General features: G+C 44.2%; 1 protein-coding gene across 2 annotated transcripts in view; it reads right to left on the reverse strand.

Annotated features, from left to right (window-relative positions):
* The window catches only part of NIBAN1 (niban apoptosis regulator 1), a 119,791-nt gene that overhangs the window by 51,182 nt on the left and 53,651 nt on the right, over positions 1–14,958 (reverse strand). For both annotated transcript variants that reach the window (XM_037906777.2, XM_043521373.1), the window contains exons 2-5: positions 10,178–10,308; positions 6,370–6,501; positions 4,639–4,753; positions 1,831–1,998 (exon numbers count right to left, since the gene is read on the reverse strand). In XM_037906777.2, the coding sequence (XP_037762705.1) occupies positions 1,831–1,998; positions 4,639–4,753; positions 6,370–6,501; positions 10,178–10,308 (546 nt within the window). The remainder of the gene's footprint in view (positions 1–1,830; positions 1,999–4,638; positions 4,754–6,369; positions 6,502–10,177; positions 10,309–14,958) is intronic.

A 14,958-nucleotide genomic window follows, 5' to 3' on the forward strand; every position in this document is an offset into this window, starting at 1 on the left:
TATGCAGTGGAAACTTCACATACATTCACCACTAGAATTTAGACTTTTACCAACTATTACCAAACAGTGGTAGCTGAGATACTGCCGCTATTTCTCATCTTAAATATATAGAAATACTGAAGTCTTCAATAGGACTACATGGAAGCTGTTAAATGCTGAAATTTTTCAGTAGTGACTATACCAGGGGTAGGCAACCTATGGCACGCGTGCCAAAGGCAGCATGTGAGCTTATTCAGTGGCACTCACACTGCCCGGGTCCTGGCTACCGGTCCGGAGGGCTCTGCATTTTAATTTAATTTTAAATGAAGTTTCTTAAACATTCTAAAAACCTTATTTACTTTACGTACAACAATAGTTTAGTTATGTATTATAGACTTACAGAAAGAGACCTTCTAAAAACGTTAAAATGCATTACTGGTACTCAAAACCTTAAATTAGAGTGAATAAATGAAGACTCGGCACACCACTTCTGAAAGGTTGCTGACCCCTGGACAATACTGTAACCTCTTAATACTGCCCTATGAAAACCATTAGCAGCTCTAAGAACTCCTTATGAAACTGATGAGGTCAGGACTTCTTCATCTTTTCGGCAAGCCTTTAAGAAGTATCCTCAACTGACACCTCACTGTAAACCAGCCAACATTTTACTTTTGTTGTAATTGCAAAGCAAGCAAAACTTTCAAGAGAGAACTTTCAGGCATGATGCAATAAAGGCCCTATAAACAAATGTGGACCCTATATTCTCTTCAGTGGCTGCCTATTTTAAGAGAGCAGTTGCTACGTTTTAAGGTAATGCAGTTTAGTTTTTGGACGGTGAGGGATCTGCCTATATTTGATCATTATTCATTCAGTCTTGCTCTGACTATTATCTGTGCTTTGGCCCCAGCCATCTTCCAGGGGTTTTATCTTTACAACCTAGAACAACAAGTAAACAAGCATTTGATATAGTAATCCTTTGGATGTGGCACTCACTCCCTTTGGATACCCACCTCAGTACAGCTATCTCGAAGATTTTAAATCATTTCTTTTTTGCAGGTATTGATTCTGCTCCCACTGAAGTCAATGTAAAAAAATACTCCCACCAATTATACTCATAGTGAACTCATAGTTTTAAAAAAGCCTTTTAGTCCCAAGTATTGAGAAAAATCAGAGAGTGAATGCACCACTCAGGTTCTACCGGGAGGTCTTAATTGGTGCATAGCCCTTGCGCTGCCATCAGCAGAAGGGTGAGCTTCCCCCAAAGAAAACAAATTCTAACCATCATTGATGCACCATAATTATCTCAATATGATCGCTAACATATGATTTCTATAACATTTGAGCAAAAATGTTTATAGTTTTAAAACACTGTTAAATAGCATGCATCAGATTCTCATCTTGCTGCCAGCATACATCATATGTCCAGTAGACCATGTATACATAATACAGTAGGAGTCCAATAAACTCTTTGGATGGTTTTACTTTATGGTACAGGTTTTAAATTCCCATGAGGGATTGGAACATCATTTCAAAGAGGCTAACGTGTTTTGCATCCAAGCACACTACAACTATTAAAAGCCATGTTGAATAACTGCTTGAATCCTATTAAAATATAACGTGCTTGTACTTGCTAAAATATAGCTTAACTTAAACCAGATTTAGCTGTAGCACTGAAAGAAAATGATCTATGTTAATATAGGTTTTACCCAAGGCACTTACAAGGAAGCACCTCCGAGAAGAGAATGGGACTCCCATAATATTTTATTTTTCCACAAGATGGATCTTACAGTAGGCTAATCAGGCTTAACCACAAGTAACGGGTACACAGCAGGAAGCCATTGTTGTACTTACCTTGGTTTAAGTGTCTGACACAGTCGTTCAGCACTGAACTAAATTGTTTCTGAGCTTCTGGATCCTCAAAACAGTAGTAGCTGTGTCTGAGGTAGGGCTGCCACAGGTAAACTGGAAACTCTTTTGGCAGGAGAACAAATGCCTGGGCATTTTCCTTCTCATTAGAAGCTAAATAAATAAATAAATACATACATAAATAGAAATATCTGGTTTAAAACAAGTTTCTGGGCTTTTCTGGCCAGTTTAAAAAACATTTTTACCTTGTGATTAAAGCTATAGGAAAAATAAATCCATTAAGGTTCTCAAACAACATTTCTTCTTTATCATGGAGGTCTGTCCTAGGAAAAGTACACGTCTTCTTGATCCAAGAAAATGGTCATTCAGATCAGGTTGCAGCATTGCATGCTTGGGACCTGCAATCTCTGCAAGTGGCACTTCCATATTACAGAGGTACTTGTTTGTATTCAACTTAGATACAGTCCTCAAATGGGCAAAGTTTAGGCACCTTGGAGAATCATAATTTTAGATGGATTGTGAAGGGTAGGCAGCAGGGCTTTCATGGTAAAAAAAAATTAAGCATGGGGAATTCTCATTTCTTTCCCTACTGTCTCCTCTGTATAATGTATTGAGCAAATTATATTTAAGCAAAAAGGAAGAGTGTGCATTTCCTTACCCCCACTTTTCCTTCCATTTAAGCCCTGATGCATTATCTTCTAAAAGCTCTGTGAATTCTGTGCTCTTGGACAGATCAAAGAAGGTCCCTTAAAACATAGGTTTATGTTTCTATCTAGACTGGCTTATTGTTCACACAGATATTGTAGAACTCCATTTATAGTTAAGTAGAATAAAAGTCATTGTATCTACGCTTTGCAGCATGCAACTGGGAATTCCATTTACAGTCTCTTTAGAGACTTTGCTTGGAGTAAAGATGTTAAACTCACAAAGCCAGATCTTTGACTGGCACAAAGGGGACAGACCTGCCAGAAAAAGGCAAATAGGAAGTCTTTGTATAGGAGAGTCCCCAGAAGGCCTAACGCTGGTGTATGATTACTATTATTATTTATTTATATTAGCAGGTGTTCCAGGACCTTGCTGCCTCTGGCAATCCTGGGCCAACAGTCACAAGTTAGTGCAGCACTGAAAAGACTTAGAGGTCAGAAAGGTGATGGAAAGACACCTGTGTCCCTTATCCCCCTCATCAGCTGTTCCAATCCACATCTGGCCCCTTAGATTTAGAGCTTTCTTCATCTTCATGGGAGGAAAAATCATTGTGGTGTATAAGCAATACAAAGTAATGTGGAGCTATTACAGTGGAGTCGCATCTTACGCGGGGGTTAGGTTCTAAAGTCAGCACGTGAGGCGAAAATCACGTATAGTTAAAAAGAGAGAGTCGGAAGAATGAAAGAATAAAAGAGGGAGAAAGACGACTTCAATGTCGTTATGTGCAAACCGGAGTGCCTCAGGATGGCCAGAAGCATTGTCTATGATCAGCAACACTTTAAAGTCAAGTCCTTTCTCTTCAAGGTAGTGCTTGGCCTCCGGAATGAAACACTTGTAGAACCAATCCAGAAATAATCCTGCCGTCACCCAAGCCTTTTTATTTGATTGTCAGAACACAGGCAGGAGATTTTTGTTCTTGTCTTTTAGGGCACGGGGATTTTCAGCCCTGTAGAGCAAGCCTGGCTTTATTAAATGCCCAGCTGCATTGCCACAAAACAACACAGTCACACGGTCTTTAGCTGCTTTGAAGCTAGGGGCTTGTCTTTCTGATTTCGAAGTGTAAGTGCGGTTGGGCATTTTTTTCCAGAAGAGCCTAGTCTCGTCAGCATTAAAAACTTGTTCCGGAAGGTAGCCCTTTTCTTCTATGATTTTCTTTAATTGTTCAGGGTAGGCTTTTGCTGCCTCTTCATTGGCAGATGCAGCTTCACCAGTAGTCTTCCAGCCATAAGTTTAATGCCTTTTCAGTCCTCACTAAAGTCCTATCACACACCTGGCTCGTCACCTTAGCAGTTATTGGAACACTCGATGCCATGGCTTGACGAATTTCTCTCTCTTGAATCTTGATGCCACGAATGCTAGATTCGTTGCAGCCGTATTTACGTGCCATGTTGGAGACTGACATACCATCTCTCAATAAGTCCAACATAGCCAGTTTTTCCTCCAGCATTGGAACAGATCGCTGTTTCTTCTGTTGAGCACCAGATGAAGTAGTTGGCTTGTGTTTAGGGGCCATGTTGTATGAAAAATACGTATCTTTAAACACTAGAATCACACTCAGCACAGCGAGATGCTCACCGGATCGGTGGACAGCGATCGATCCAGCGGGGGTCAATTTATCGCATCTAGTCTGGTAACTGCTGCAAGTTACTGTTATTTTTCTTTTTTTTTTATCAAGCGCGTATAGTTGAATTCGCATAAGTAAAATGTGTGTCTGATGCGACTCCACTGTATCTACAATTAACAACTTCCCTTCTATTTGTGTGTAGGACACCCAATCAAGTACCTTTAAAGGGAAACAACTGACATCCAATGATGGGGATAAGTAAAATATGGAAGAGGTATTTTCTAGTCTGCTTGTGGTTTTGCTTTGTGCAGTTCACAAAACTATTTTGTAGTGACAGCATGACAACAAGTATCCAGTACTTATTCATTAATTAATAGCATGTAGTGTGTGGTCGGTCTTCTGGAATTATGTTTCGATAATGGAAAACATGGAGCATCCATCTTCTGTTACGTTGCTTAAAACATAGCCTCAAGGTCTAAAAAAAAGACTTTGTGGAAAAAATTTCAGTTTTTGACAATGCTTACCAATTGGGTCTGGAAAATGCTTATCAGACAGCAAATTGTAATCTTCTTCTAAGGTCAGTACTTTGCCTCCTGCAGGAAGAATACGATATTTAGGGCTGACTCCCTTCTGATAAGCCTGGTGGGGGAGGTACATGAGAGAGAAAGATCAAAATAAAGATTTTAAAAATGGTAGTCTCAGCCTATAACATATCCCCAATTCATTTACATGGAATTAGTATAGAGGTGGGCAAACTACTGACCGCGGGCCACATCTGGCCTGCGGGCCCCTTCTGCCCTGCCCCATAGCTCCTGGCCCCGGGAAGCTAGCCCCTGGCCCCTCCCCTGCTGTTCCCCCTCCCCCGCAGCCTCGGCTCACTGCGCCGCCAGCGCAATGCTCTGGGCGGTGGGTCTGTGAGCTCCTGGGGCAGCGCAGCTGCAGAGCCCAGCCTGACCCGGTGCTCTGTGCTGCGCGGTGGCGTGGCTGGCTCCAGCTTGGCAGTGCAGCTGTAGCGCCGCCAGCCACCAGTGTGCCAGGCAGCGCAGTAAGGGGGCAGGGAGCGGGGGGGTTGGATAGAGGGCAGGGGAGTTTGGGGGGGTTGTTAGGGGGCAGGAGTGTGGATAGGGGTCAGGTCAGTCAGAGGGTGGGGAACAGCAGGGTTGAATGGGGGCAGAGGTCCCAGGGGGGCAGACAGGAATGAGAGGAGGGGTTGGATGGGGTGGCAGAGGGTAGTCAGGGGTGAGGGCTCCGGGGGTGATCAGGGAACAGAGAGCAGGGGGTGGTGGATGGGGTAGGAGTCCCAGAGGGAGACATCAGGGGGCAAGAAGCAGGGGGCGTTGGATAGGGGTCGGGGGCTGGGCCATGCCTGGCTGTATGGGGAGGCACAGACTCCCCTAACTGGCCCTCCATACAATTTTGGAAACCTGATGTGGCCCTCAGGCCAAAAACTTTGACCGCCCCTGAACTAGTACATAGATCCTCTCTAAAGACAGCAGTTTTGGTGGGCTAAATTCAGATCTATTTCCTGAAAGCATCAAATCTGAATAATGTTTAAGTGTAAAAAGGTCAGCAAAATGTGTACAAAAATGACCCTTTGGTACTGCTTATCTGGCATTGTGAAACTTTCAAGCTATAACTACTTAGTTTGATGGCTAAAACTAGTTTGGACATTGGCACTATTGCAGGGCCAACGTTCCAGCTAAACAGAAAGCTGCACAATGGTATATGGGAATCAGCAGATAAATTGCTAGTTAAATTGCAGTTCCAGAAACACTGGTTTGGTACTACAGTGACAGACACCTTAGAAATGTTGATAGATGGATATATATGGGGAAGACAGAAGTCTTGTGAAGATTAATTGTAAATACTTGCAAAACATTTGATAAATGAAAAGTGCTTAATGGATGTTGCACCTGCTTATCTGAGGACAGAAGTTGATCCATTTGTAATAAAACAGCATCTGCGTTAACCTAGAATCCACTCCTATTCAGATTATCGACAAGTTTCAGAATATTGAGTTCAGTAATTTTTTAAAATCGAACAGAAAGAATGAGGTGCAACAGACCCAGTTATATGTTACCAACTCCACACGGGAGCAGTGACATGTGAGAGTGAAGCTTAGAGTGACCAGATAGCAAGTGTGAAAAATTGGGATAGAGGATGGGGGGATAACAGATAACTGTATAAGACAAAGCCTGAATATCGGGACAGTCCCTATAAAATCGGGACATCTGGTCACCCTAGAGCAGCTTTACCTCTTTGCTCTCAAAGCTCTGCACTTCATAGTCATTCCTGATCACAATATATCTCTCCTTCCATTTCTTCAGATCTTCAGCAAAATGCAACAACTCTGCTTCATATAAGATCATCCCAGATTCCACAGGGGGCTGAAAAGAAAGTGACTAGATTTGAAAGCATTTTGCACAAATACTGGCTATTTTGAAGGTTTTCCTTCTAAATTTTCCAGAGGGCATATTAGCAAGGACCATCTGGGGGTTCTTTGGGCCTTCTCTTGAAACTCAGGGTTAGGCTCATCTGTTTGAATCAAGTAGATGCAACCCAGGTAATTGAATTCAGATGGCTTCAGAGGGTCGGGCGCTCTTATTTCTTATTTCTAGATCTCTGTGGTAGAGGAGTTCTTATTAACCTTTCAGTTTTCATGGTGGTAAGATTAGCAAGTTCATTAATTATCTTTTGTTTTAGATGCCAGTTCTGCAGCAGAGCTGGCCCATTGTTCCCAGGTGCTTCTCCATTACATGTTAAAAGACCATTTTATTTTGGAGACTAACTTTATGATTGAAAGAATCAATTCTGTGGGCATAAAATATTTCACGTTTCTTTCATTTATACTTTTTTTGGCTTTGCTGTCGCTATTACATATATATCTTTTCGAAGGGCAATGCTTGTGTTTGAGTGCTGGCTCTTTGCCTAGCCAACCCACATAAGCAGTATAAACTATGAGGTTTCACACCTCTCAAGGCAAGGACTTGTGATTTCAGGCCAAACCAAGTGAAATGCTTAGGTGAGCACCCATCTCTCAATTAAGGTCAATTTCTCTGCATTTCGTTCCCTTATCAAAACCATACATGCATGCTTCTTTAGATTATTCCATGAATTAGTTTGACAGGTGTTGGCTTTTCCTATGGAATCCTGCAGGCATGGTTTACAGATTTGGCTAACTCTCCCACAGAAACTTCCACTGTAATTAAGGCTCAGATTTAGTCATGTGCAGTTCACGGGCAAGAAACAAAAATTCACGGCCCCGTGACCTGGCCATGACTTGTACTATATACCCCTGACTAAACTTTTGGTGTTCTGGGGAACTCCAGGGACACAGCTGCAGCTCTGGTGTGGGGACTCTGGGGCACCCGCTGGTGCTGGGGAGGGTGGCAGTTCTGGGGTGCCTGCTGGTGTTGGGGGGGCCTCTGGGGCACCGGCAGGTGCTGGGGACGTCTCTGAGATGCCTGCTGGTGCTGGGGGTGCTTCTAGGGCACCCGCTGGTGCTGGGGGGTGCAGCACAGGACCGCCGCTGCTGGCAGGGGACGGCCCCATCGGACCAGGACTGTCACCGACGCTGCTGGCGGGGTGCAGCCCGGGACTGCAGCAGCCACTGCTGGCAGGAGGAGCCCCAGGACCGCCATTGTTATGGGGAGTGGGGGGGAGTGCAGCTGGCCTTGGGGTCAGAGCCACCTGCCAGCTGCAGAAGTCATGGAGATCATGGAAAGTCACTGAATCCGTGACTTCTGTGACAGACTCTTAGCTTTAACCATAACATATTGTCTTTATCCTGAGATACCTACAAAACTTGGCAAGTGGTCAGAGCCCCACTATTCCTCCCCTCCCCACCAAATTTGACCCCTGTTGAAATGTATGCTGCATACAAGTATTTTTCTTATTCCAAAATATTCTCTTCCCCAAAAACGTAATACAAGTTACTTGATGTGTAAACTACAAAACAGAGCCAAATTTTCAAAAGACCTCAAACACAGCAATAGAAGTCACACTTATACACATCTTTAACATTTCTACCATGTGCAAAAAGAAAACAGTTCTGGGATGCTAATTGCATCTACACTTGCAACTTTGTTACAGATCTATCCAATCATGCACACACCATAGCTTTAAACATACACGGGTGATACCAGTCAGCTCTGTGTTTTTGGGGAACCAGGGCGCAGTATCCAGTCTGACTCATGAAAGACACCCCCCACCTTGAACCAAAACCGATCAGAGAAAAGGCTTGCATAGAGCAATGAAGGGCAGATGGGAGACACACCTAGACCCCTCCTGACAAAGGTGACAAGATTAAGACATCTCCATTAGCATACAGAATGGAATACAGAGACAACTCCCCTAGCCTCATCTGCATGAAAGATGGGATGGGGAGACATCTCAATTTGCATGCAGAATGGAGAACGGAGACTGCACTGAACTCTGGGATCAGAAAAGCAGGGACACACTGCATCATGGAAATCTCTGCTCCACACGTTAATGAACCTACGCCTGCACACACCCAGCTCAGCCATTATCAGACCAATTCTAGTAATAAATCCTTGATCGATATCCAAAATACTGAAGCAGCCTAGTTGCATTGTGAACTCCCAAGAAGAAAACACCATCCGTAGCCAAGAGTGATCAGCTCCTATTGTCTAACCTAAATAAAACCCTTAAGTCATCAGTTTACCCATAAATGAATCTAATGCTCTCCCTTGAACCACTGTATTTTCTCTACAAAAACCCCTCCCTACGCCCAAGTAAGTGTTCTGATGCTTCGATCCAAACTGTGCATCAGTTCCACTGGGAATCCATCTTCTCCTGACTGATCATGCTGGGGGCTCTGCCTGTCTCCAGCACTCAGGACCCTGAGCTATCACCATCACCTGGGAACACTGACCAGTTCAAGCTCCATGGAGTGGGTGAGATCCCCCTCTTTCTCTCTCTCTCTCTGTTTTCCTTTCTACCTTAGGTATTAACCTTTAATAATGTATGTTATGTTTGTTTAGCCCTCCTTGTGTAGTTATCACTATTATTCAATAAATAATTTTTATGGTTAAGCTGGTTGCTTCTCTCTCTCTGAACTTTACTCTTTTGTGTTTTTAGCTTCCCCCATTTACTCTGCAGCAACGCTTCTTTTACCTAAGCTAAAGATCCCTTTAGCGCCCAAAAATACTGTGGGGTTTGCTCATCAAGTGGGTTACTGCCAGTACAATTGTGACATGAAAGTGGGATAGGGATGTGTTACACCTGTGGCACATAAGGGGTGGGCACCTGAAGGTGCTGCTCAGCCCAGCCTATTGAGATCAGGGGCACATAAGGGTGACAGCTTGAAGGTGCTGTTTATCCCAGCCCATTGAGTACCGGGACATATGAGGGGATCAGCTTGAGAGTGCTGATTAACCTGGTCCGCTCAGACTTGCTCTGTTAGTGTGTGCCCGCATGTGTGTGTGTGCGCGCGCATATTCATCTAGTTCTAGGGCTGGAGGAACCCAGTCCTGGGGAACCTAGGTACTGCAGGATAGCTCCATTGGGAGGGGACTAGCAGCTGTAAGGAGTAGAGCTCCACATGAACACCCAAGAGACATAAGCAGTACATTAATAGAATTACAGAACTCCCCCCCGCACACCGAAGAGTAACCCTAATAAATGAGCATACCCCAAAGTAAAGGGCACATCTGGTAACATGGGTTTAACTGTAAAAGAGATGCACCCAAGATGTTTTGTGTCCAAATTTACAGGCCATTAAAAAAATATCCAAAAATATAAGTAAGGAAAATGGAAATACATTATTTATTTCTTATCTATATGTCACAGTTAGGATACTTTGGCCCTGATTTTCAGAGGTCCTGAGTATCTGCTGTTTTCACTGACTTTAACTGGAGTTGCGGGTGTTCAGCACTTCTGAAATTCTGCCTCTTGATTACAGATATAATCTTGAGTTTCAGAGGGCATTTTGTGTATATTTAAGATAGCTATGTTAATAAGGTCTGGCTGTTTCTGTGCTAGCAGGGCAGAGCTGTCAGGCAACATCATAGAAACTAGGATTCCCCTAAGATCTCATGTTACCTTGGTTTTCAGGAATTGAGACTGGAAGTCTCGGTGCTGTTCCAGTTCATTTTGTATATGCTCACAAAAAGCAACAGCATACTGGCGTTGGTAGTGTGGGCTGAAGTTTTTGATTACAGCCTCAGTTTTCCCTGAAACAGAACATATGAGAATAATTACATTTAATTTATATTCATTTTAGAAATAGCAGTACAAACCATATCAACATACTGTCTAACAGCAGCCAATGTTCATTGCTTCAGAGCAAGCCAGAAACCCATAAATGTACTGTGTGATACTGTAAACACAATGGACGTTTCTTCTTGACTCCAGCTGGTGAGCCATTTGTGCCCCAAACTAAGAAGAATAGTCTGTTATTTTACATAGTCTACTGCAAATGCTGTTCTTATTCATATACTGTAATTACCTAATCTTTTTCTTAAAACTTACTAAAACATATTTCCCTGTAAGATAAGATGCTATCTTACCATTCTCATGACATAGTGTCTCAGAACAGCCGATGTACCATAGCAGGAAGAGAAGGGTTTCAAACCAAAAAAAAGATATACACAAGATATTGGGTGATGTTCATGCAAATTAGCCTGCTTTGTCACATGTCACAGTTTTTATTGCTGGCTCAGAAACCTTCCTCCAATCCCTTTAAAAAGGGCACTTTCTATGTTTGGCCATTGTGGTCTCTTCTCCTCAGAAACATGACACAGACACACTCTAAGTGCAGTATTTTTTCAAAATCAAACCATCTCCTCAAAAAGGTTTCAATTTTGACAAATTGGCAAATTCTGACATAAAAATACTTTAATAGGAATTTTTCCCACCAGCTCTGCATTTTATAGAACAAGCCACAAGTCCATAGCAGATTGGATGTACTCTAAAGGTTTTGACATATATGTTGTTACTGGAAATGTATAACCATACAAAACTTCATCCATCATCCTTTACTTTAGTCTCACTGTAGTCAGGAACAAGGTTTTTAAAAATGAACGCATTCCCCAGAATTTCTTCACTTAATTTTGATTTTTAACATAATCCAAGATTTTTAAAAAATATAAATTGAGTGAAAAAAGTCTCTATTTTCCAGAGACAGGGTTAGGGACATTTTGACATTTAAAAGTGTGAGATTTAATATTTTAGCACTTGTGAGTACTTTATTTCCTTCTGCAAATGGGTCTCAGAGCTCCCTATGGCTGACACTGCTGTAGGACAAAACGGCTTCTCTGCTAGGAGGCTCAGGACAAACTGCAGCTGCAAGGTGGGTGGAACTTGCAAAAGTGATCAACACTACGGTCTGGTCTGCTCCCACTGAAGTCAGTGGTAGTTCCATGGCAATGAAAGTAGAATTAAACTAGGGCATAGCACTTCTGAAAATCCCATCCACAAAGATGTTTTGTTATTATAACATGAAGCTTGGTATTGAGAGCTGACTTGAATTTAGTAGCCATTATTCAGTGAGCCCACTTTGATTTCCTTTCTAATCCTTCATGTATTTGTGGGCCAGCAGCTCTCTAGACTCAGAAGCCCATCTGAAAGGCTTTCCAGAATAACTGGAAGTAATTCCGTCCTATATGCCTAGATCCAGGTAATTTTTTGATTCTTGCATAGAACCTAAGGTAGTTCTTTCTCTCGCAGAGCATGTACAGACAAACACCCCAAACACCGCTGCTTTGGCAATTTTATTTTCAGCTAGTTGCAAGTCACATAAAACTTCCTGCTAGTGGAGGGAAAAGCTTTGAGAAACAGAAGTTGCCATTAAGCAGGCTTTGGTGAGTCTACTCCATAAAGCGAGTATGGAAAAATGGCACTTTCTGACTCACCATATCTTCCCCCTGCATGTACTGAGAGCCGTATCTGTTGACTTTAAATAAAAGTTTTACTCCTGTTTACCTTGCAGAACCAGCTAGGCTAAAAGAGTGAGCTGGATTCCATTCCTACTTGGGCATCAATAGAACTGTAGAGCAAATTCCAACTGAAGAGCTTGATTGTGCTCTCATTTTATACCTCCACAATCACACAGAAGACAGTTACAGCTCCATAACTCCACTGAAAACAATTGCATCACAGGTGCACAATTCCTCTGCATAGAGTGAAGCTGCAGAGGTGGCCTGTGAAATCATTATTATTGAGGATGGCCACGTGAGCAGGAAAGATCCAGCTTGACTCCCAGATCCCAGGTTGAGTTAAATTTTCAGATCTGTCAGTTAGACAGTCTTTTCACTAGGAAATTGAGCCGGGGGTTCTTTGGTCTGGCAGTCTCAAAGGGTCCAATCTCATGGGCTCCATCGACCTCAAATGGAGTTAAGGGCACTCAGCAACCTTGCAGGAGATCCCCAATAGCTCCCAGACAAAAGATTACATAAAAGAGTTACCCAAAGTGGTCAGTAAGATAGTTTTCAGAATCATCTATATACAACTAAAAAGGTCTTTCACACAGGAGACCTCCTCCAAGACAGCAGAAGGTGCTGCCCCCGCGACCTGCCATTTCGACGAAGAGCTGGACGCGATACTTGGGGGCGACCCAACCTCCACTCCAGGGACCACCATGGACACCTCAGAGGTCAGTGCAACAAGGCAGGAGGACAAGGAGGAGCAAGGCGGGAGCAAGGGTGCTCCGGCAGAGGAAGACACCCTGGAATCCCTAGATGCATGCACCCAGGAGCTGTTCTCAAGCCAGGAGGAAGGTAGCCGGTTGCAGCAGCCGGTGCTTGAGGAAGGACAAACACCAGAGGAGGTTCCCAGTAAGTGGCTTTTATTTTGGGAAGGAAGTTATTAGGTGTGGGCTTTTGGGGTGAGGTGGCTTAGGGCTGCATGCATGCTTAGATGCGGAACAGGGCGTTGATGTGCTCTCTCACATCGCGGTAATCGGCCTCAGTGATCTCTTCAAAGGTCTCACCCAGAACTTGGGCAATGCGCTTGCGCAGGTTTTGTGGGAGAGCCACTGTGGTCCTTGTCCCAGTCAGGCTAACATGTCTGCGCCACTGTGCCGTGAGGGATGGGGGGGAACATTGCTGCACACAGGTAAGCTGCATATGGTCCAGGGTGGAAGCCGCATTGTAGTAGAAGACTCTCCCTTCCTTCCCTGGTCACCCTCAGCAGTGAGATATCTTCCAGGATGAACTCCTGTGGAAAATGTGGGGACAGTGTTCAGTATAGCGCCCCCCTGCAGCTGTTGGCTCTCCCCTAGGCACAGAAACCTAGAGGACAGTACAGCCGTGAAACAATCAGTCACGCTTGACCCTGTGCTTACTCACCATTTTGGGGCTCCCAGGGGTTATGTGCGCTCGCTTTGAGACGGGCAAATTATGCTATTGTGTAGACTGTAATTGCCCTCCTTAAGTACGAGGGAATCATGGCTCTGTCTGGTGTGAACAATGCTACCTCTGTTAAGTCTTGCATTTTGCCTTTACAGATGCAACCTTGAGATCTCATCCGTCTGTGTTATCAATGGCCGAGAAGCTGCAAATAAGAAAGAAGTCATGTAAAAGCAAAGAGGACATGCTGCATAAAGTCATGCGGCATTCAACGAATGAAAATCAAAAAGTGCAGGAGTGACGGTACAGTGAAAGGAGGATCTGCCAGCAGAATGAGTAGCGCTGGCACAAAAGCCTAGTGCTCTGGTAGCAAAGCACGCATAATGGAGTGTCAAGCGGACTCTATCCAGGTGCTCGTAGCCATGCAGTCGGAGCACTACTGTGCCCGCCCCAACCCCCCCCCCCCCCGCAGCCCTTGTCCCCAAACTCTTTCCCTTGTGCCCCCATGTCACCTCCAACCCACTTTCCCTAACATCCAGGTTCTTACCGCCACCAGCTGCCTCCAACACCTGTAGCTTCACCACCCAGCCCTGAAAACTACGACCCTTACCCACTGCACTCAACCCCCACCACTATGCAGTATAGCCATCCTGAAGTGCAGCATGCATTGCACAGCACTCCACACAGGACACATGCAAATCTGTGATTGTACCTTTACCTACCCCACCCCCTTGTCCTTTGTGTTTCTCAAGCAGTTGTGTTGTGTTTCTTTTCAATAAATTGATTTTTTGGCTTTGAAAGCATTCTTTATTATTGCAGAACATAAAAGAAACCTTAGTCCAGGAAAGCAACAGGCACTGCAGATCAGTGTATCATAAGTAGCAAACACAGATTCCTACTCCACTTCACTCCCGTGCAGGGCACCACACTAGATATTACTGGTGGCTTTCAGCCTGAAATTGCTCCTTCAAGGCATCCCTAATCCTTGCAGCCCCACACTGTGCCCCTCTAATAGCCCTGCTCTCTGGCTGTTCAAATTCAGCCTCCAGGTGTTGAACCTCCGAGTTCCATGCCTGAGTGAATCATTTACCCTTCCCAAATGTTATGGAGGGTACAGCAAGCAGATATAACTGTGGGGATGCTGTTATCGGCCAGGTCCAGCTTCCCATACAGAGAGCGCCAGCGACCCTTTAAACACCAAAAGCACACTCCACAGTCATTCTGCACCGGCTCAGCCTCTTGTTGAACCGCTCCTTGCTGGTGTCAAGGCTCCTTGTGTAGGGTTTCATGAGTGACGGCATCAAAGGGTAAGTGGGGTATCCAAGGATCACAATGGGCATTTCGACTTCCCCTACGGTGATCTTCTGGTCTGGGAAAAATGTCCCGGCTTGCAGCTTCCTGAACAGGCCAGTGTTCTGAAAGATGCAGGTGTCATGCACCTTTCCGGGCCAGCCTGCATTAATGTCAATGAAACGCCCACGGTGATCCACAAGCGCTTGGAGAACCATAGAGAAATAGCCCTTCTGAATAACGTAC

The sequence above is a fragment of the Chelonia mydas genome, chromosome 8 (assembly GCF_015237465.2).
Source record: "Chelonia mydas isolate rCheMyd1 chromosome 8, rCheMyd1.pri.v2, whole genome shotgun sequence".
Lineage (NCBI taxonomy): Eukaryota > Metazoa > Chordata > Testudines > Cheloniidae > Chelonia > Chelonia mydas.